General features: G+C 48.3%; 1 protein-coding gene across 3 annotated transcripts in view; it reads left to right on the top strand.

Moving 5' to 3' along the window:
* DPYD (dihydropyrimidine dehydrogenase) overlaps nt 1-20,506 on the top strand; it is a 548,339-nt gene that overhangs the window by 188,500 nt on the left and 339,333 nt on the right. The window contains exon 9 of one of the 3 annotated variants that reach the window (XM_045203652.3): nt 3,128-4,237. The exons of the other annotated variants lie outside the window; for them this stretch is intronic. Coding sequence (XP_045059587.1) covers nt 3,128-3,132 — 5 coding nt within the window. The 3' untranslated portion in view covers nt 3,133-4,237. Of the gene's footprint in view, nt 1-3,127; nt 4,238-20,506 lie in introns of those variants that run through there. 3 annotated transcript variants of the gene reach the window in all.

Here is a 20,506-nt window from a genome sequence, read left to right as displayed (position 1 = left end):
TAAATTATTCATAGTACAAATCTGTCCAAAAAACATAAAACAGGGGAAGCAACAGTGAAGGAAGACTTTTCCCAATACAGCTTTGCACGTCTTATCTTTGAACTACGTGCATGCCTTGCGTTTTCCAAAATGTAATTTTAAAATGTTGTCCTTGAGAGGCGAGTGGTGCGTGTCCCTCTGCGGTGCATTGGGGCTGATGTGTGTGCACAGGCGTTTGCCACAGGGACAGCCTGGGGCCCCGCGGGGAGAAAGACAGAGCGATGGGGACAGCACGTGACACGACCTTTTGGTAGTTCTGTACCATTACAGATTTTTATCGCATCTTCGACAGGGAGGAGCTTGAGATGTTCCAGCTCACATTCCTCCACGTTAGAGACACTGAGGCTCAGCAAACACGTGGCGGTGTTCGTGGCCACTGATCTCTGCGGGCATAGTCCCAGCCGAGCCACTGCATCCAGCTCCAGGAAAGGGCGATGCCCAGCAAATGGGGGCAATGATGCATTTTCAGGCTTTGTGGGAACCGGACAGCACCAGGAGACAAGTACCGTTCTTCATTCTTTGTGGCCAAAAACTCGTTTCTGTTTGCTCTCTGTTTGTTTCTGTGTCCGTCTCCTGCTTTTCTCGACATGGTTCTTTGTGCTGATTGGACATGTCTCCAGAGGGCGCCTTCACCGCCCTGAGTCACCAGTTGTGAACAGACTCCCACCATGGGGTGCGTGCAGTGCCCGGGTGAGCCCGGCGGAGGTTGGGACCTGGGTAAGGCGGGCCCTCATCCCCCATCCAGGCAGATGCGTCCACACGGAGGGCCGTTCGGTCTGTCCCATTGCAAGGCCATCCATCCCATGTGCCTCTGTGTCCCTTGTGCATGTCAGCCAGGCAATCACACCTGTGTGTGAGCAAGTTGGAAGCTCAGTCTCACTTTCACACCTGGGAGGCCAGGTACAGTGTGGCCAGTATAAGGAGCATTTCAGGTGAGAGCCCACAACTGGCCTCCGTCTCTTGAAGGGGGTTGACCCATTAAGTGAGAGCGGACAAGAATAAACAAGATCTTGAAACGACCTTTCAGAGCTCTGGGCTGGAGTGGCTGAGTCGAGCACAAGTCTCCTGCCGTCACTGCACCGGCCTCTGGCTTTTCTGTATTTTCGGCTGCGTTGCTCACCAGGGCAAGTTTCCCTGATGCGTGGCAGGCAGGCCGGGAGCCCAGGGCTGTGGCAGCTGCAGCGGATGCAAACTCTGCCCTGACTCCCCACGTCCACCAGGGGAGCTACCACGTGGCAGGTGCAGTCGGAGACTCGGGTGATCTTCTGAGAGAAACCAAATGTGTAAATAAACATGCCTCTGTGAGCCGCTGAGAGCAGTGTGGGAAACTGCTACATGCAGTGTCCTTTCTCCTGCGCCCCGGTGCAGGGATTTCTTCTTAACAACGAAGGAAAGAACGTATAGTCTTTCAATTGTGCACCTCGCTCCCTGGCCTGACGTCATTCATACCCTTCAGTACTTTGATGAGTCCTCGGTTACAGGTGCAGAACAGACAGGTGTGTTCTCTGGCGGCTGACTGACTTGGGCTGCTTCCATTCTGATAGCGCTCTCCTTATCTGTGATGCTGCAGAAGTACAGTTTCGGCCCCCAAGTTTCCATTAGGTTGCGCTGGGTAAGAACCAGCTGTCCCGTGACTGCTGGCCCTATCAGAGTCACTCAGAAACCCCCTCGGCTTGCATAGGCACGTGAAACGTGGTCTGGTGACGCATCTTTGTGTTTGAGGACCTGATACGGTCACCGTTGTTTTCAGGGATCTGACGCCTCCCGCAGGCTCCTTAAATTAACAGTGAGATACACGGACAGGGCCGACAGTGTGCTGACTGCTGGGGACGGGCAGTCCAGGGGGACTAAACGGTAATGGGAAAAATGCAATAAAAATGAAATCACAAAAAGAAACTAACAATGAGATAATTGGGATCAATGTCGTACCTGAGAATCTCATTTCTCTGTTTACTTACCAATTACATGAGGTGAAGCGCACGCAGGTGTGCCGTGGAAGCGCCAGCACCCAGCTTCCCAGCCCGTGTGCAAGGCCACGCTATGGCTGTGGAGGAGACCACGGACTATTTGATAGAGTCCATCCCTTCGCTGGTCCCTGGACAGGGAGACTTTCCTTTAAGCCTTCCGAAAATCCAACTGTTTCTTCCTCATACTTTCTAAAATGCACAGTGTCTGCAATCTCCTTTTTCCAAAATGGATATAACAGGTAAGAAAAAGACAGCATGGGAGGAAGCAACCAAATGTACATGCACAAAATAACAGTAAATATTGAGTACAATGCAGTAATTGGGTTCCATGCCTGAGCCATAGGGCAGTAGATAACAGAAAGTAATAGAATTTTTTTAAAACTTAATACACGTGTATTTTACAATAATGGAATTACCAATGAGGGGTAAGGAATGAACATTTGCGAAATGTTTGTATACACCAGTCATACACAATGTCCTTTTAAATCATTATAGCAATTCTGAGAGTAGACAGGCATATCCGCACGTTGTAATGGGGAGACCGGCATTAAATTATTTAAAAGCTTGATTGACGTCCCGCAGCGAGGAGATGGGGAGAGCTAGCAGCCCAGGGCATCCTGGGTGCGTGTGTTTTCTGCCTCCTTACTGCCTTTGGACAGACTTTGCCTTAAGACACTGGCAGTCAAATAAGCTAATCCAGCAACTGTTCTCTAGAGAGAAGTATGTGCTTACAGCCCCTAAAGTATACATTGAATCATTGTGATATCATCTCCTGGTGGGAAGGTTATCCCTTACACAGTGTTGGGAGCTTCATATTCAGTTCTTGCATTTTCCTAGCTGCTTAGCCCATGCCATCAATAGTAGGAATTTGATAAGCATAGGAAAGGCCTTTGTTGAGAAAGCAGCTGCTCTCAGGTGGCTGAGCGGTCAGAGGCCAGTCCCCACATCTGCAAAGCACACCTGTCTCCCTGCGTCAGGCACAGCGGTGAGGCGGGACTCCAGGGCTGTGGGCAAGGAACACACCTTCCCCACTCCGACCTGCTGGATGGGGCTCACGAGAAGGCACATGCTTTTGGAAAAGTTGCCCATGAAGTTCATGTCTGTGACTCTCTGCTTTCCAGACTAAAACCTGCTCCAGACTGAGACCAGGCAAGAGAGCACGGGCAGCCTTTTGCTGGGAACACGGCCTTGGAGTGAAACCAAGGGCCCCCGAGGCAAGTTCAGAGGTGGTGCTGGACCGACAGTGTTGTGTGTGGACGGAGCACGTGCTTGTCCTGGCCCTTCTCAGCACGGCCGCGTCCCCCTGTCCTGCAGCCCACATGCCTCCGTGACCCTGGCATGGACTCCCACAGAGTCCGTCAGTGAGAGGCGCGGCCCGAAGCAATTAAAACCTTGTCCTCAGTAGACACCCCCTTTCCTAAGATATCCTGGCCAGCACCCTTCAGGGAACCGAGTCCCAGCTACTCTTAGTTTGGCCCCAGAAAAAAGCCACCTTCTCTTTTCCCTCTTTTGACCTTTTATCTTTTTTTTTTTTCTTTTCCCCATCTTGGAACAAACAGCAAGCCCTTGCCTGCTCTAAAGCCCTTTAGTCCCTTACGTTATTTCCTGTGCGCCGGCCAACTTCAGCACGCTGTGTTGTCAGAAAGAGAAATCTTTTCCTCTCCCCCCTTGGGAGGGGAGCATGAATTAAACTGACAGAGGATGGGTTAGTGGGGGAAAAGGTTTGTTTGTAAATGCAGGGAACCAACAAAACACGTAGGCAGTTGGATAAGTGGGTGAAGTCAGAAGCTTATACCTCACTTAAGACAGAAAAAGAGGGAAGTGGGAGAGGAGGCATCTGCCTGGTGGGGGGGGCAGGGAGGAGAAATAGGTTTCTTTAGGAGAGAAAGGGGTTTTTAGGAGAGTGGAGGTAATGTTTGTGATAGTGTTTGTTTTTGCAGCTGCAGGTGGTCTTTCCAGCGTGGAGGCCATGAGACTCTTCCGCCTCTTCTCCCTGGGTATAGAAATCACCCCAAAGAGGGACGTAGGCAGCCCGTTTCCCAGAAGTTTCTGCTTCTGTTCAGATAAGGAGAGAGGTCTTCTCAGTGCTTTCCTTATCCACTGGGTATCAGCTTTCTGCAGCTTAGAATACTCTCTGTACCAACTTCAGGGGCTCCAGGGGGTCCTCACCATGTGAGTGGGGCTCCCTGGCATTTTTCAACACAGTGGACCATTGGGCACACACACAGGATTTCTGAGGGACTTGGAGCGGTTTGTCAGGTTTCACAAGGGACAGACAGTGCCCTCATGGGGCGGGGTGGGGGAGGGGTCTCATGCCCAGTGTGAAGATGAGAACATGGAATTTCACTGGTTACAGAAATCAAAGAATTCAGACTTAAGGGGGAATCATGGAAGGCTTCTGAGTAGGTAAGTAAGCTTTGCAAAATAACGCTTGTTTATCTGAGTGCAGAGGAGTGGTTGGATTAGAGGAAGCAGAACTTTGTTATCGATCGTCATAATAACGGTAAAATAAGTTATACATCATTCCTGTTCACTTAACCATGCCCCCTTTCACATGAAGATAATTAATGTAATAGCCCTAAAAGTATTGTTGTCAGGCACCCAAAACTTCAAATAAACGATTTCTAAGTTGCCACACAGTTTTGTTTGGTAGCGTTTTTAGCGTTGTGTTTTTTTCCATCACCATTGAATCCTCTTATGCCCCCACCCCCCATCACCACACTGTAGTCCATGTCCCTGAGTCCTCTTTCCACTTTGCTAGTCCCCTCCCGCCCCTGACTGTCTGCCCCCGTTAGCTGTCACTTTGCTCTCTATCAGTCCGTCTCTATTTTATTAGTTCAGTGTGTTCATTAGATTCCACCTGCGAGTGAGATCATATGCTATTTCTTTCTCTGACTGGCTTGTTTCACTCAGCATAATGTTCTCCAGGCCCGTCCATGCTGTCAAAAAGGGTGAGATTTTCTTCTTACTTTATGGCTGCATAGTATTCCATCGAGTAAATGTCCTATAGTTGTTTTATCCACTCACCTACTGATGGACACTTGGGCTGCTTCCGCATCCTGGCGATTGTAAATAATGCTGCAATGAACATAGGGGTGCTTGTGTTGTTTCGAATTAGCATTTTGTGGTCCTTCAGAGCCCAGAAGTGGGATTCCTGGATCAGAAGGCAGATATATTTTTGGTCAGAAGGCAGACATATTTTTAATTTTTTGGCAGGGTTTTTAAAACCCACAGTGTGTTCATAGTGACATGAAATCAGCAAGGTCAAGGGCTGACTCAGGGTCTCACAGCTGCAGGAGACGGAGACAAGATTCAGCCAGCTCTGATCCCCTTGGTGGTGACCAGTGCCAGGAGCGAGGGAGAGAGGCCGGCCGGCAGAAATGGGGAGGCACATGGAAAGAAAGGGCAAGAGAGATGAGTGTTACAACTTGATTAATTGATATTATTACTTTTATATTATTGATGTGATGATATCTCTTTGGTGAGTGACTTAGAAACTATTTCACACTTAGGATAAGGAAATGAGAATGAAGCTAAGAATGATGCTAAAGGAGTCTGTTTTACTGTTTTTTTTGTTTTTTGTTTGTTTTTTTTTGACAGAAATTGAGTCAGAGACGAAGTTAGTTTACGGGATTGTGGCAGTTTCAGCTTCAGGCACGTCGAGTTGAGTCAGTGTTAATATTAGTGTGTTTCCTTTTCAGTTCTGTGACATTTACTTGTGAATCCACTCTGTGTGTATACCACAGACACCGAGGATGCTCAGTTTCCAGCACACATGTCCCCTGCCCTTGAAGAATTCCAGGCATCCATGTACCTCATAGCTAGAAAATAATTTCAAGGCAGTTTGTAAGCAGATCCGTGTCCTGAGTAGGGATTGTACTGGGGGTCCTGAACCGGAGTCACCAATGCCTGGGAGTCACACATCATCCCATGGAGGGGGAGCCAAAGAAGCAAGCGGCATATCCACCTCCTACCCCAACCAGCTGCACTCGGGCTGCCCTAGCCCCTGGCGTGTGGACATAATATCCTAGGGATGGAGCAGTAGCCACAGAAGAGGCTCCAGGAGGGAGGAGGCATGGCCTAGCCACCATGGAACGCCTCCCACCCTGGAAGACTGTGGCGTGGGTGTGAGGATGCCTAGAGCCTCTGAGTGTGGGGCTGGGGCACAGGCAGCCCTCCTGGCCTCCTTCAGGGGCAGCATGCTCCTCAGCAGTTTCTCTTCCGGTGCTCGGCACCTCTTCACGGATTTGAACCCTCCATCTAAATAAACAGCATGTTCTCTCTCCCAGGTTATTTGCATTCTAAGCCCTTTATCTCCAGCTATAGATTGAAAGGCTTTGTCTCCACTTAATAGAATTGCAGGTGATTGCAACTAGATGGAGGGGATTCGATTTAGTCCCAAGGGCCTTCTCCTTGCCCCCAAAGTCCTGCTGTTGGATTCATGCTGCAGGTGGGCCTCAGCGGGCTGTGAGCTGATGCTGCCCCGTGAGCCCCGCGGAAGCAGGCTGGCTGCCGCGTTAGACGCTTTTCCCGATACGCTTCTCCATCTTCCCGTGTCATTGCTGATCGTTCCAAGGTGCCTGTTAGTAACTTCCATGTCCTCTACCGGCTCCTCCATGTTTTCTTTTTCTCCACCTTGTAGGTGAATTCTTCAGATGAGTTCACGTAAACAGGCCCTGCTGATTTGACCTCATCTCCCTTTATTTCTCACCTGTATTTCCTAGTCACTTCCCCACAGTTTATCTTCCCTCAAAGTTCAAACCCCCCTTCCTTCACTTAAACAGCATATAAGCCACAAGTCTAAGCACTCCTTGGAATTTCGCTACTTTTCTGTGAATTTCCATGCATGTAAATATTAATAAGAAACATGTGCCTTTTCTCCTGTCGATCTGTCAGTTTAGTTCACAGGCCCCAGATGCTGGATCCAGAAGGACAGAGAGAAAGGTTTCCTGTCTGGGCCTCGTAACATGTTTGGGGTTTCCACCCACAGTGACGGAATGCCTGAAGTGACCAGCGTCTCCGTGTGATTAGTAGGGGACTGTGTCCGTGCTCGTCTCAGTCCGGGGGCTGGCTCAGGCTGAGCTGCTTTGCCCTGGTGGGTTAGCCCTACCTCAGGCCCAGGCTCGCAGAGGAAACCTGGGTGGAGATCGTCACGCCACATTCGGCCCCTTTTACTTTACCGGGCGTTTGGTAGTGCTGGGGTCTTACCCTTCTGTCCCATTTTCTGGTCCAGGTAACCTTTATCTCATATGTGACACTGAGTCTTTCCTTTCATTTTAAAATTTCACTTAGTTTTACAGGTCCTTGACCCAAATCTTGACCCAAAATTTCTTACAAGGCATTTGACTTCACCTTTCAGATTTGCCTTTTAGATCTCTCAAATCGTAGTTTTGGAGGCTCTTAATCAAAAGCAGGTAATCACTCAGGAAGCTGAAGAAGGCTGTGTGGTAGTGTCCGAGAAGCAGGCCCCGCGATTTTTGTGTGAGCATTTCTTGTATTTTTAAAACCTGGAAGGAAGCCCAGGGACCTTGTTCTTGGTAATGTGAATGCCGTCTACGTCCTCGGACTTCCGAGATCAAAGACCATGTCCCAGCAGTTGCACAAGCATTGACGGCTCTGGAACAGTGTTGAACATCTCACCTTTAGAAAACAGTCTGTCCTCAAGCCGAGCCAGATGGCTGTACAAGTGAACGCAATAACACCTGCACATACGTGGAAAATTCTGGGGTTGGCGTTCTGACCAGTGACCGTACACTCCACCTCAGTAAACAGCCGTCCTGCTGGAACTTGGGAGAGCCATAAATAGCATGGGGGCCGTGACTGACTCATCTTGTTTTTCTGTGGGAGTTAAACATCAATGATGAATAGCGATGGACATGTATGACTAATATTCTAAGAGAGTTTTTTTTTTTACATGGTATGAGCATTAAAATATTTTGTTAATCGCATTTCTGTCCAGCTTTTGAGCAAGTTTGGCAGCGCGCCCGTGCATTTATAGCGCTACGACTGACTGCGTCTCCATGCATTTACCGTTGAATAAAGCTCACAAGAGACAGCAAGGTTCTTTACTTGAGCAGAAGAATCCTGGGGATGGTAGAGGGCTCTAGAACACAGGAGGACGTCGCCAGAACGGCACTATTTATTAAGCTGTGATAACGCTAATGTTCCCCTTTGATGTATGGCGCCTGCGACTTCCGCCGAACTTGTGGAGAGCCTTAAGGCTGTTTCATTGAACATTTAGCATGGCAGCCAGCCAGAGTACATGTAGCTGAAGCCCAGATGACGGGCTGGTAATGAGGTGGTGATTGATGACCACAGCGTCCTTACGAAAACCTGCTTGATATGCTGGGGGGTGGGGGGGGAGTGCATTACTCGCTCTTTTCATTTCACTCGCTGTTACATCACTTATTTTTATGGTGGAAGAAGTTACACGGGCTTGAGCTTTCAGGTGCTTTTAGGTTACAACGGAGCGCTGGTGTGGAATTTTAGGAGTCCGTACCCTGTGGCTAGACTTATGTATAATTCAAATCTCAATTTCAAAGGGGTCTTTAACAGTCATTTTAAAAAACTGCAACTGTGTTACCCATAAAGTGCTCCAATTTTCTTACTGTGTGTCTTTTTTTAATGTTATGGTTTCTCTGAAGTTTTTATTCTCCTGCTGTATTATAAAGATCTCTCCAGAAATTTCTCTGCCCACTCTCGGCACTTTAAAGGGCTGTTGACCTGAAATAGGTATTTCTCCAGCACAATGGGTTTATTCGGGAACAACAAAGAATGGCAGTTTGGGACATGGGGTTCAAGGGCAAACCACCTGCAAGCCAGGAGAACAAAGGCGAGGAACGTTCTTTGATAGAGGAAAGGGGAGCTCAGAGGGGCTGTTGTAAGCAGAGAGTCCATTGGAGGAGGCTGGGAGTTTGAAGTGTAGTGACTTTTCATTGGCTGAGCAGTTGCCGGGGAAGGAGGAGATCCTCCTCCTTCCTGCTGGAGTGGAGTAGAGTAGAAAAGCATCTTGCCTCTTCTCCTGTGGAGTAACTGAGTTTGAGCCAGTGGGAGGGCACCAGAGCTCCCCCTGCAGACCCTCCCCCACTCCAATTTCCACGAGGGGTCTGTTTATTAACATTCACAGAGCAGAGATTTGTCCAAAATTGCAAAATAGGTTTCAAGAAAGTGTTATTTTCCATTGTTCTTACATTTTAGTGCTGTGGTAAGTGTGTCTTTTTTTCTGAATAAAACAGAAAAATTATTAATTTGCATCTACTTTTGTACATGAAACTCCTTCGCTTTGGTTTTGAGTAGATGTTTCACAGAAGCGCCTTTTGCTGTTTCATCCCTGCCTGTGCTGTTTCACGGGCTTGCTCCTCCCTCGCCGTCAACATGAGTCACGTCTCGGGTTGGTTTCGCATAGGCGCTTATGATTGTGAAGTGCCGCTTGCTGGAGTGACCGCTCTGGTTGCCTACCGACCTGGGGCTCGGTGGAACACAGCCCAAGATTGACATTTCGCCCTTAATAAATCTTGCTTGTTGAAATGCCAGCCACACACAGGGCTTGCTGGGATGGATGCAGGAAAATAAACTGCGGTTGGCGTGGGCTGGCTCACAGCGCATTGGACTTTCAGCTTTTACTGTCTGAAGACAGTTTGTGTCCCTTTGCCCCTGTGCCCGTCACTCCTTTGGGCTTGCGGTGACCAGCAGAATGCCCCAAACACCTCACCTCAGTCCTGTCATGGGGACATCTCAGTGACAGTTGGAAGTGACTGGGAAATCCGTCTGGGATGCCCATAACCCACGTTAGGAGTGATTTCAGCCAAACGAGAGTGAATGCATGGCTCTCGGAGGCCTGTTCCGTACTTCCTTTTTGTTGTTTTTCCAACTGCCTCTCTTTCTTCAGTTATTTAAGTTATTAGAAAACCTGAAATGGAGCAACATGTGGAGACAGGAGCCTTTCGAGACTCAGTGAGGTTGGGTGTAACTCTTGAAGCTTTTGACACCACTGCCTAATGACTGGCTACGTGAAGGGGGAGAAGTCATATGGCCGCTGTAACTCTTTACCTCGCTCCCATCAAACATAGTAGTGAAACCCGTGCTGTGCTGAAGCTCTCTTCTAGAACGTATCTTTTATTAATAAGTTGCCAACCACTATTACCACCAAACCACACTTTCTTACTGGAGATACAGCAACTTGTTACTTACTGGGGAAAGTTTCTGGCAGCAAAAACTTGACCTGAAATGAATTATTTACGAGTTTAGAAGAAAGGCTTGCTAAGTCAATGCTGCAGCTGAGAACCAAACCAACACTTCCTACGGAACAGCTTGAAGCTGACAAAACGCTAAGCTCCTCAGTCCTGGGGAAGCAGCAGTTCAGGGTCTTGTTGGCGTCAAACAGCAGGAGAGACACTGGCAAGATGCGCCTAGGGAGCAGGAGCCCCCCACGAGGAGGATGGGGGGAAGCCAGAAACAGAATGGCTGGGAAGTAGCGGAGGAGTAGACATGGCGAGACCTGTAAAGTAATTGAAGGAACTTAGGGAATAAACAAAAGGAGGGAAACCAGGAAACAAAACAAGCTGTACAGAAAACCTGTGGATAAAATATTTCAAAATGTGAAGTAGAGCAAAATTACACTTGTATTTCATAGTGGTTTATAGCATATTTGTACCCGTTCCTTCTTCCGTTCTCACAGCCCCGGGTGTAGGTTTTATTTCCCCGGTTTACAGGTGAGTGAGGACGTGAAAAAGGCTCATGGAACAGTAGTGTAGTCTGGGTCGCGATGTCTAAAACCCGTGTGAACGGTAGTGTGGTCCGGGTCGCGATGTCTAAAACCTGTGCACAGAGTTTGCTGAACATGTTGATTGAGGACAAAGGTCGCTAGCATTTTACATATTTTTTTTTTCTTCCCAGGAGTGTGGGGCACCGTTTTAAGCGTCAAAAGTGGTCTCTCCGGGGAAAGTCACCTGAGTCCGTGGACGTGGGAGGCTGTGGGCTGTGCTGACGTGGCTGCGGTTGATGAGACAGGGCTGGGCCGCACTGCAGTGAGGGCCGCACAGTAGGAGAGCCCACGGAGGGGCGGCAGGATGGACCCGAGGAGCTAAGGCCTCTGCGGGCAGCCTTCTCACCCTGAGCGATGCGGGCTGAGTACCCAGTTACCTGGCCGCTGCGGCGGGCCGGCTCTGGGGCCAGTGCCCACGTCTGCTCCCAGAATGCCTAGCAGGCCTGAGCTCATCCTTCATGCTGTCCACTTGCTTGAAAACACCCTTTGCTCCCTTCCGGCCTCCTGTCACTCCCCAACAGGTGTTTTCTGGAATCGCCGCCCAAGTAAACTACTTGCAATTGATTTCTTGTCTCAGGCTCTGCTTCGGAGAGAACCCAAACTCAGCTAGGGATACGAGTGCTGAGCAGTGAGTGTCAGGTCCTGCGTGTCATTCCTCCGTGGGGCTGGTGACGCTTACTGCATGATCGGTTATAGTGAGGGCAGGGGAACAGAAAGCCAAATAAACCAGCGATCCTGCACAGGTAGAATCAGACGAGCAAGGCCCAGGGGAAAGTTCAGCCAGGTCCTTCCACAGAGGCCCGTTTCCCCCAGCCATCCCGGTTCCAGGTCTGAGCTCATACCCACCGCGCTGTTCGGCAGGGACAGTACCTGAGTCCTACCGTAGACTTTACCAGTTTTATTCACACACAGTGAAAGGGTAGCCCCAGATTTTTCTTCTTCTAACCATGTAGATGTAGCTTATCTAAAGCATTTTGTAATCTAAGTGGGACTTGGGCGTCACTTAACAGATTACGGTCCTGCTTATCTCTAAAATTATTAAAAAGTATTATTATCATTATTATTGGCAACATTATTTTTTAGATTTTTAAAATTTATTGCCTGACTGGGAGAGTGAGAGAGAGAGGCAGAGAGAGACATCGATTTGCTGTTCCACTTACTCACGCATTCATCGGTTGGTGGTTGCATGTGCCCTGACTGGGGCTCCAACCTGTAACCTTGGTGTATCGGGATGATGCTCTAACCAGCTGAGCTACTTGGCCAGGGCATGTTCTTATGGACAAGATCCCTGAGTGGTCCTGGCGGTCCCAGAAAGAACTGTTTGAGACTGTTGCTGTGGGCTTGAATACAAGACCTAAGCAGCAGGCGAAACATGGATGATGCCAAAGGCATCTTCTCTCATTACTGGCTGACCTTTCAGGTGCCAACGTCACCATCCATGGCTGAGCATACTTTGTCTTTGGCTTAAAGACAAAGCAGAGGCAAGAATCACTGGCTGATATCTAGGGATAGGATATATATGGCTCACAAGTTTTAGTGGCTTTGGAATCAAGCCTGAGGGAGGAAAGATGAGCCCCCGTACGGGGTACACTCTGACAGCAAACAGCCCACCTGGACCGAGAGTAGAGATGGGGGGTGTGAGCGACCAGGGCAGCTGGATGAGTACACCCTGGAAGCAGGACCTCCTGCTGATTCGGCCCATGAACGTGGCCGCAGCGCGAAGATCTTCCTCTCCCTGTCCTGTCACACCGGGCAGCTTTCATATCCTGTCTACTTCTAGCTAAATGTCTCTGAAATGAGGCCCCCTTTTTTTCTCATTCCTTAGTCAAGACATTGGTCTTTGCACTCCCAGGCGTAGTTACTCAGCTTGCACACCGGTCTTCCCCAGGATAGCATCCAGAGTCTTCAGCCTGGCTCCAAGCCTTGAATCTAATAGTCTTACAATTATAATAATATATTTTACCTGTGTATATATATATGCCCTATGTATACATAAAACTATTATAATATGCTGTATTATTATAATATGCTGTTAGCAATGGAATGCTGGATGCTAAACTGTTGATAACATCTGTCCCGTTAGATCATCCGGGATACAGAAATGTTCCAAGTCACAGAGCTTGGAGAGAAGGGGATGGGTGTTCCTCAGAGCAGGATTTCCTGTCGAAGGCACTGTGGGGGCTGGGGGGTCTCCAGAATTGCTGGCCCTGGGGCAGACGAAAGCACAGGTGGGTAAGAAGGCGTCAGAGCGAGGTGTCAGGACGCCGAAGGCACCTGGAAGCCTGAGAAAGGAGCAGGAAGGAGCATCTGGGAGAAATACCTGCTGCCAGGTGGTGGCCCCTGGCTGCCAGTTTAGAAGAGAAGGGAGAGTGGGCAGATGAGGGCAGCTCACTTCCCTGGGAGACACTGTGGAAAACTACAAATGGCATTCGTCCCGCTCTTAGTGTCCATATTTAACCGTAACAGCACCGTTCATCCCGAAAGGCAGTGTGATGTAAATTCAAGCAGGTAGGCGCCGAGTCCAATGCTTTACCTTGGAAAGGTGTGTCAGTTTGCGCCCCACTTTCCTCTTAACTAAAAACCCTATTTCACCGAGCTGCGGTGGGCATCGAATGTTGTCACCGAGAAAGTGCCTGGCACGTAAACGCAAAAATTATATTCCCCTCCAAGTTCTTCCCTTTCTCTTTGTTCTTTCCATGTCTTTTTGATAAAGCTCACACCGAAAAAAGGCTGGGACTTGGCCCTTCTCACCTGACAGCGGCTGTTATTAACCGTGTGTTAGGAGCCTGCCATTTACGGTGGGAAAGGCATGTGTCCCCTCCATAGGGGACAGCATCGAGCCCACGTGCAGGTTAGGCAGAGCTTTGGAGCCGATTCTCCTGTCGTTTGGAGTGACTGAGGGTAGGCATTGTGCATGTTCACTTCCAAATTAAATGGAGAGTAAAATCATCCAAAAGTACTTGAAGTAGCTGGATATTTGCATGCGTTTTCCCCATTACTTCCATAATTGTTTCCTCATTTGAGTTATGTTGGTATCATTGACACTTAAAAATAATGACAACTTTGACTAGAGCTTCAAACATTGTCTTTCCTGTTGGTTTGTTTCAACAAAAAAATGAATGAAGCGTTGATACAATGCAAGAGACCCCGGGCTTGGCACTGTGGGAAAGGGAGGTCACTCACTGAACGGATATGTATTTGTTCCTGCTTTGCTTCAGCACCACAGGTAGAGGGACGCAGACAGAAGCAGTGGTCTCAGTCCTCGCTTTGCCCGTGGGCTAGTGGGTGTGACAGCCAAGTACACAGGCTGTCCTGTCATTGATTTTTTAAATGACCCAAGGGCGATGTTGCCGGGGAGAAATCTAAGTCTGTTCAGAATGGGTGTGGAAACGCCAGCACACGGCGGAGCTTTATGGTCACCGTCCTATGTATCCCTGGAATCTGAGTGTGACCCAAGGTAGGAATTTGAGAGTTTTTGCGTTGTGTTTCACTTACACTAGGGGATGTTGCCAAACCACAAACTTAAATGTAAAAAACTGGCTACGCGTGGTTCTCATAGCATGCAGCACTTTTTTTTTTCTGTTTAGAATCGGTCATGGCAATCACAGATGTTTGAATTTGACTTAACTTCCCCAAACCTGTTTTTCCACGTGGGAAAAAGCTGTCAAGCGACAAAGGCACAAAGGCAATACTTAAAACGGCGTTGAGCCCGTGAAATAATGTTGCCATGTTTAAAATAGCCATTTATAAAAGTTACCTCCAGATTACTTAGAAACTGAGTTAGACAGTTTGTGTATTTAGTAGAAGTATAAACTGATGCCGAGACAAAGGAAGAAAACTAAAATGTGTCAAAGCGCGGAGAAGCAGCCGCTGCAGGGTGGAGGCCGTCTCTCAGTTGCAGAGCCCATGACCCCGACACTGACATGAGTTACCAGGGTGTCAAACTCATTTTTCCCCTGGGGGCCACATCAGCCTGGCGGTTGCCCTCAAAGGGCCAAATGTAACATTAGGACTGTATAAATGTAACTATTCCTTAAGGAGGGACAAGGAGCTCGGCACTGCTGCCAGGTAGAAACAAGGTCCCGGGTGGGATACAACAGGGTGGAGGGCCAGGTTCAGCCTGCAGGCCTTGTGTTTGCTGCCTGTGCCCTAAGTGCTCTGGTGGGGAATGCGTGGGGGGTCCCGACTGGGCGCTGCATGCTGGTCTTCACATGTAAGCCCCTGTCAATATGTCGGAATCAAGTCTTTGGATCCCATGTGAAAGGAAGCAGGGATGGAGGGAAAGAGAAAGAAGCAAAAATATTTTTATAGCATTAATTTTAGGACAAATCTGTGCTCTAATAAACTTAGGAATTTTATTATTCTTCAGGCTCTCTTTCTGTCCATGGCATTAAAAAATTGAGAAGAAAAATTATAATTATCTTGTTTAGTATTGTGCAAATTATTCACCTAGGAAATACTTCAGTTTGTATGAACCAGCCGTCTACTTACTGTACCATCACAGTCACCTAAGCACTTGAGTAGCCGGGGCTGATACGTGGGTAGAGAGGTGTTCGTGTTTGCGGTTCTTAGATTTACAACGTTGGTGTGACTGAAAATCTCCCTCTTAGCCGCTCCACGCTGTTCGTATGAGTAATTAAGTGAACAATAGGTAAGTACCCACAGTCCCTGTACTATTCCTCTGATTTCTGAATTCTCTTCTTAGAGTAAGTTTCAATTTCATTATCCTAAAATTACATTTGGATCCTTGGATATTAAAAAAAATATATTCAATCACATGTGTACGGAACCTTGCTTTTATGATGCTGAGAAAAATTGAAAAATGGACAAGCAAACATGGCATTTACCATTCCTTCATCGAACTCACATTTATTGAACACCTACTATGTACTGGGCAGAGAGAGTCCAGTGAAGAACAAAGCAGGGGCTGGCCTGTTAAAAATTCACAGACAAAAATTAAGAAATTTATTAGTGACATGACATTGTTATAGGAATGGGAAGGAAGGAGTGGACTAGAGTTCAGAAGCCAGGCTGCTTGTTTCCCATGCGAAGGAGGTCAGCCCCGGGGAGTCCTGGGCAAGGACAGGGCGACTTGGGCGACTTCTCCGTTTCCCAGATCTTTCTCTGCCAGACAGGTGGGGGTGACTCCCCAAAGGTAGCCCAGAAGCAGGAAGATCAGGGGCATTTTGAACAAGGCAAGCCCCTTCTAGGTGCTAATCAACCTCGGGGTACCTTTTATCTCAGTTTTCTCTGGTTTTAAAAGAAGGTTCTGTTTAATTTCACTTCATTGACCGGCCGGGGAAACCCCCTGACTGTGTAGTAGATTTGTGCGCGATGCCTACTAAGGTGACTCCACCTGCAAACAGCAAACAGACTCGGTTATCCAACAGGAAGGTTGTTGTTGGGTTACTTCTTCCGGCATCCAGACTCTGAGCCTGGTAGCTCCTCAGCTCCGTGCACACCCGCTTGTGACTTGTCCTTCGTCATGGAATCTGGAGTTAACGCGACTAAGTGTGGCGCCTCTTTCCTATGGAAACCCCATTTGATACACCGCGTTATGAAACTTTTCTAAACATTTAAGTCAACTTTAAAATGTGAGCTCATTTGAAAACATTTATTAAGTTTTAAATCGCTCTATTCCAATACCATGAGTGGAACGATGCAGGTGCTGAGGCAACATGTCCATTCGCTGGGCGTCCCCTCCACAGGGGGGTCTCCGGGGTTGCACGTGAGACCCAGCCCATCTGGCTCTTCACCAGCCAGAGCATCAGAGAGACGGACGGAGGTCTGGTCACAGAAAGCCAAAGACAACTGTAACACGGCAGGCTTGCCCGAGGACAGTGACATAACTGGCACAGGGATGGTCGGTGCCTGCACTTCCCGATTCTGTGCCTTTTGCCTCCCTCCACTCAGACACACCAGTGCTGCTGGCCCTCTTTCTGCTGTGCCTTCACTCACCATCAGCGTTCAGTGACACCTGACGATATTCACCAATTGTCATACTGCTGCGTCGTGTCCTTTGTGCATAAATGGCTATAAATTAGGATTCCTGCATCGTGTGTATTTATATTCATGCCCCAGCTCTTTCCAATTGTAATTTTAATTAGTACGTATATACAGGGGTGGGCAAAAGCAGGTTGACAAGTAAATAATCCAATAATTAATAACCAGTTGCAAGTATAAATTCTTCCGCGTGCTCCCAACTGTGAGCCTGCTTTGCCCACCGCTGTGAGGCAGTGACCACATCCGTGTACATGAAGCTGGAGGCAGCGTGGCAGGTCCCGCACTGGGAGCAGCTGCTCTGGAGGGTGTCCCTGGCCTACCCCCGCGTGCCTTCTGCCCTGCTCGCTCTCCTCCCCCACCAAGCCCCCTTCAGCACAGTGGGCTCCCTCCTCCCGCTGAGCCCTCCCTCACCTTGACCTGCAAGCAATCCTGTTTACTTCCAGAGACTCACTGAGAAATGGCACAGAATCCAGGTTTCCAGGCCTAGTGGAGGGTTGCTGTCCTGTGTTCTGGGCCAGAAACGAGCTCCTAGTTCCTGTAAAACAGGTGATGAGCACTGTGTTACCAGATGACTCATGATAAAGAACTTATTAAAGGTGTTGGTGGCATGCCCGTTCTTTCTCTTTCCTAATCATTTTCAGAGAGGTGTGATTGATTTCTACAAGCACATCGAACAAGACATAAAATACTTTTCTTTTGAAAAGAGTTTTTTTTTAAAGATTTTATTCATTTATTTTTAGAGAGAGTGGAAGGGAAGGAGAAGGAGAGGGAAATAATCAGTGTGTGGTTACCTTTTGCCTGCCCCCTATTGAGGACCCAGCCTGCAACCCAGGCACGTTCCCTGACTGGGAATCAAACTGGTGACCCTTTGGTTTGCGGGCCGGCACTCAATCCACTGAGCCACACCAGCCTTGAAGAGTTTTTAGATGAAACTCTGTCAACTATTGAACAACTGAAATTATGCTTTGATGGTGCAAATAGGCTTTACATTAAATTAGTGTACAATTCAAACAAATTTAGATAATTTGGCCCAAAAGACAATAGTTCCTATCCTATCAAGGCTACTTAATAAACATTTATTGAAAGGAGGAAGGGCAGGGGAGAAAGGAAGGGGATGGAAGGAAGAATATCTGCCTGTCTTGTCCTCAACCTTTTTATTATAACATTTCACATTTTAATGTAGCAATGAAACCTGATTTATAACATTCACTAGACTATTCAATACTCTTCATAATCAATAAGAAAATGTCAAAATTAGGTACAAGACTCTTAATGGAAAAGCGCCGTACTGTTTTGCCTTGCCTGTGAACGTCTCCATTTTTGGAGAGGTCCCTCCCTGCTCAGGGTTGCGGAGCTGGAGGTAAACCACAGCCTGGTCTGCGCTGTGGGTGGCTGGAGGGCGGGGCGGCGGAAGTGAAGACCGTGGCCACGGCCTCACGTATTCAAGGGTTTCGGAAGACATTTTTCATGTAATCATTAAAGCTAAAATTAAAGATATATTAAGGCCAAAATTAAAGCTATAATTCGCTGCTTAGTAAATGATACATGTTTTATAACTCCATTAGGGATGCTCCCTTCCTTAATGTTTGCAGACCTCGAGGTTTTCGGTGAGGTGCCCGTTAAACCGCAGTGATAACAGTGTTTCTGTACGTTATTAGTTTTAAATGACAAACACTTGAGCTATTTCCCAGCCACATGGGAGGAATCACTCACACCCTTAAAGGCTCATTTTACCGTTGACCCCTTCATTTGAGCAGACCGCAGCGCCATATGTAAAGTATTAATTCCTTTTACATTAGTGCTAATAGCAAGTATTTTGGACCCACTGGTGCGAGAGGATTAAAAGCCACCACATTAGGCAGGCACCATCCTCCAGGAGATTAATCCTCGTTAGAGCGACCTCGCAGGAACGTGAGTTCCTGTTTATTGATCAGACGCTTCCTGTGTGATCGTGTGAAATGAAACTCCGCAGACACAGCAACGTACTGCATTCACATGCTGGATCTGAAAAGGCCACACGGGACGAAGTTGGTCACAGTTCACCTGTTCTCCTCTCAGTGCCGCTCACTAAGGATGCAGGTTTTCAGGGGAGTCTGTGGAAATCAGAAACTCCCTAAATATTGGCATCCTTTCCCGAATAATCGAGGAGCCACACATGGTTTCCGTAGTCAGACAGTAATGCTCCAAAGTCAGGGTAACGGCGAAGCTCTGGCATATTTGCTCCTGTTTGTTCGTCGTGGGGGTGGGGGGTCAGTGACAAATACATGCACTCAGGTTTCGTTCTCCCTTTTGAAAGAGGAAAGGGATGATGTTGTCCTGTGTGTCCATCCCTCGGTTACTCCCACCCCTGCCCCACCCCGCTGCACCCCACCTTGCTGCCACGTCAGCACAGAAGGTGCTGCCAGCCTCTCATCCCCAAGTTTAATGTACTTTGGCTGGATCCCGGGAGTCACAGTCCCACACTGAGTGGCCCGCAGAGCTGGACGCAGACCAGTCTGGAGGTGCGTCAGCTATGGATGACTGGGTGGCGAATATGCTGAGGGGCTGAGACTTAGCCTGGCGTGGAGGCTGGTTCAACCCTCATGTGTCTGAGTGCCTTACCCACAGCCTGGATCCTGTCTCACCAGGAGCTTAGGGGAGGGTGGGAGACACGAAAAGCAGGAAAGGAGACAGGCCGTTCTGCCTGGAGCAGCGATGCCTGCCGCCCCTTGCAGGTAGGTGGTTTGGACCTTGAGGGGAGCCAAGGTGTGCCAGTGAGCCATCTTTTGATGGAGCTGCACTGTTTTTATCATTGGCACACCCTTCTAAAACACACAGACAGGTATGTCGGTGTGGTATGTTGGAGGTGGGTCTTCCTTGTGGACTTGTAGTTGTGACTGTATGTGCACACATAATGTATATCATACACACACACACACACTCTCAACATCTGTCCTGCGTTAACCCATGAGTCAGGCCTCCCGAAGTTACATATAAGTTGCATTGACAGTGGTACATTTGTAGCAATTTGTAAACAAAAAAAAAAGTCTAGTATTTTTTTAAAAAGATTTTATTTATTTTTTAGAGAGAGGGGAAGGAAAGGAGAAAGAGAGGGAAAGAAACATCAATGTGTGGTTGCCTCTCATGCACCCCCCTACTGGGGACCTGGCCCGCAACCCAGGCATGTGCCCTGACTGGGAATTGGACCCGCGACTCTCTGCTTTGCAGACCCATGCTCAATCCCCTGAACTACACCAGCCAGGGCTGAGTCTAGTATTTTTAAAATAGCTAAAAGAAATGTTTTTAGTCCCCTGAAAGCTTCCTCGAAGGCTCTGAGTCCAGGGACTGCCCATTGGCTCTGGCTCCCAGCCTCTCTCCCTGTTCCCACCCCGTCCGCCCGGGCAGCTGGGCTCTAACTCAGGCTGTGGCCATGGCCTTGGGCAGCTCCCACTGGATCGCAGTGCACTTAGGTTCACCTCCCTGCTGACCACGTGACCAGCTCTGATACTCAACCTTTTTTTTTTTTTTTTAAACCATTTAAGGGGCTGGCACACTCTTGGTTTCTTTCCCATGCTACTCTCTTAAATTTAGCATGGTGTTACCTGTGGAAAAAATGAACGAATAGTAGATGAATAACGGTATTACCTTCATAGAACAGCTTAGTAGAACTGGTCAACTTAGAGTATATGTGGATGGGACTGGGTGGGCGCTCATCACAGGTGAACATGCTGCTGTCCTTTCATTTCAACAGACT

This window comes from Desmodus rotundus, chromosome 12 (assembly GCF_022682495.2).
Source record: "Desmodus rotundus isolate HL8 chromosome 12, HLdesRot8A.1, whole genome shotgun sequence".
Classification (NCBI taxonomy): Eukaryota; Metazoa; Chordata; class Mammalia; order Chiroptera; family Phyllostomidae; genus Desmodus; species Desmodus rotundus.
The sequence above is the reverse complement of the archived record's forward strand: the minus strand, read 5'-3'. Positions and strand labels throughout refer to the sequence as shown.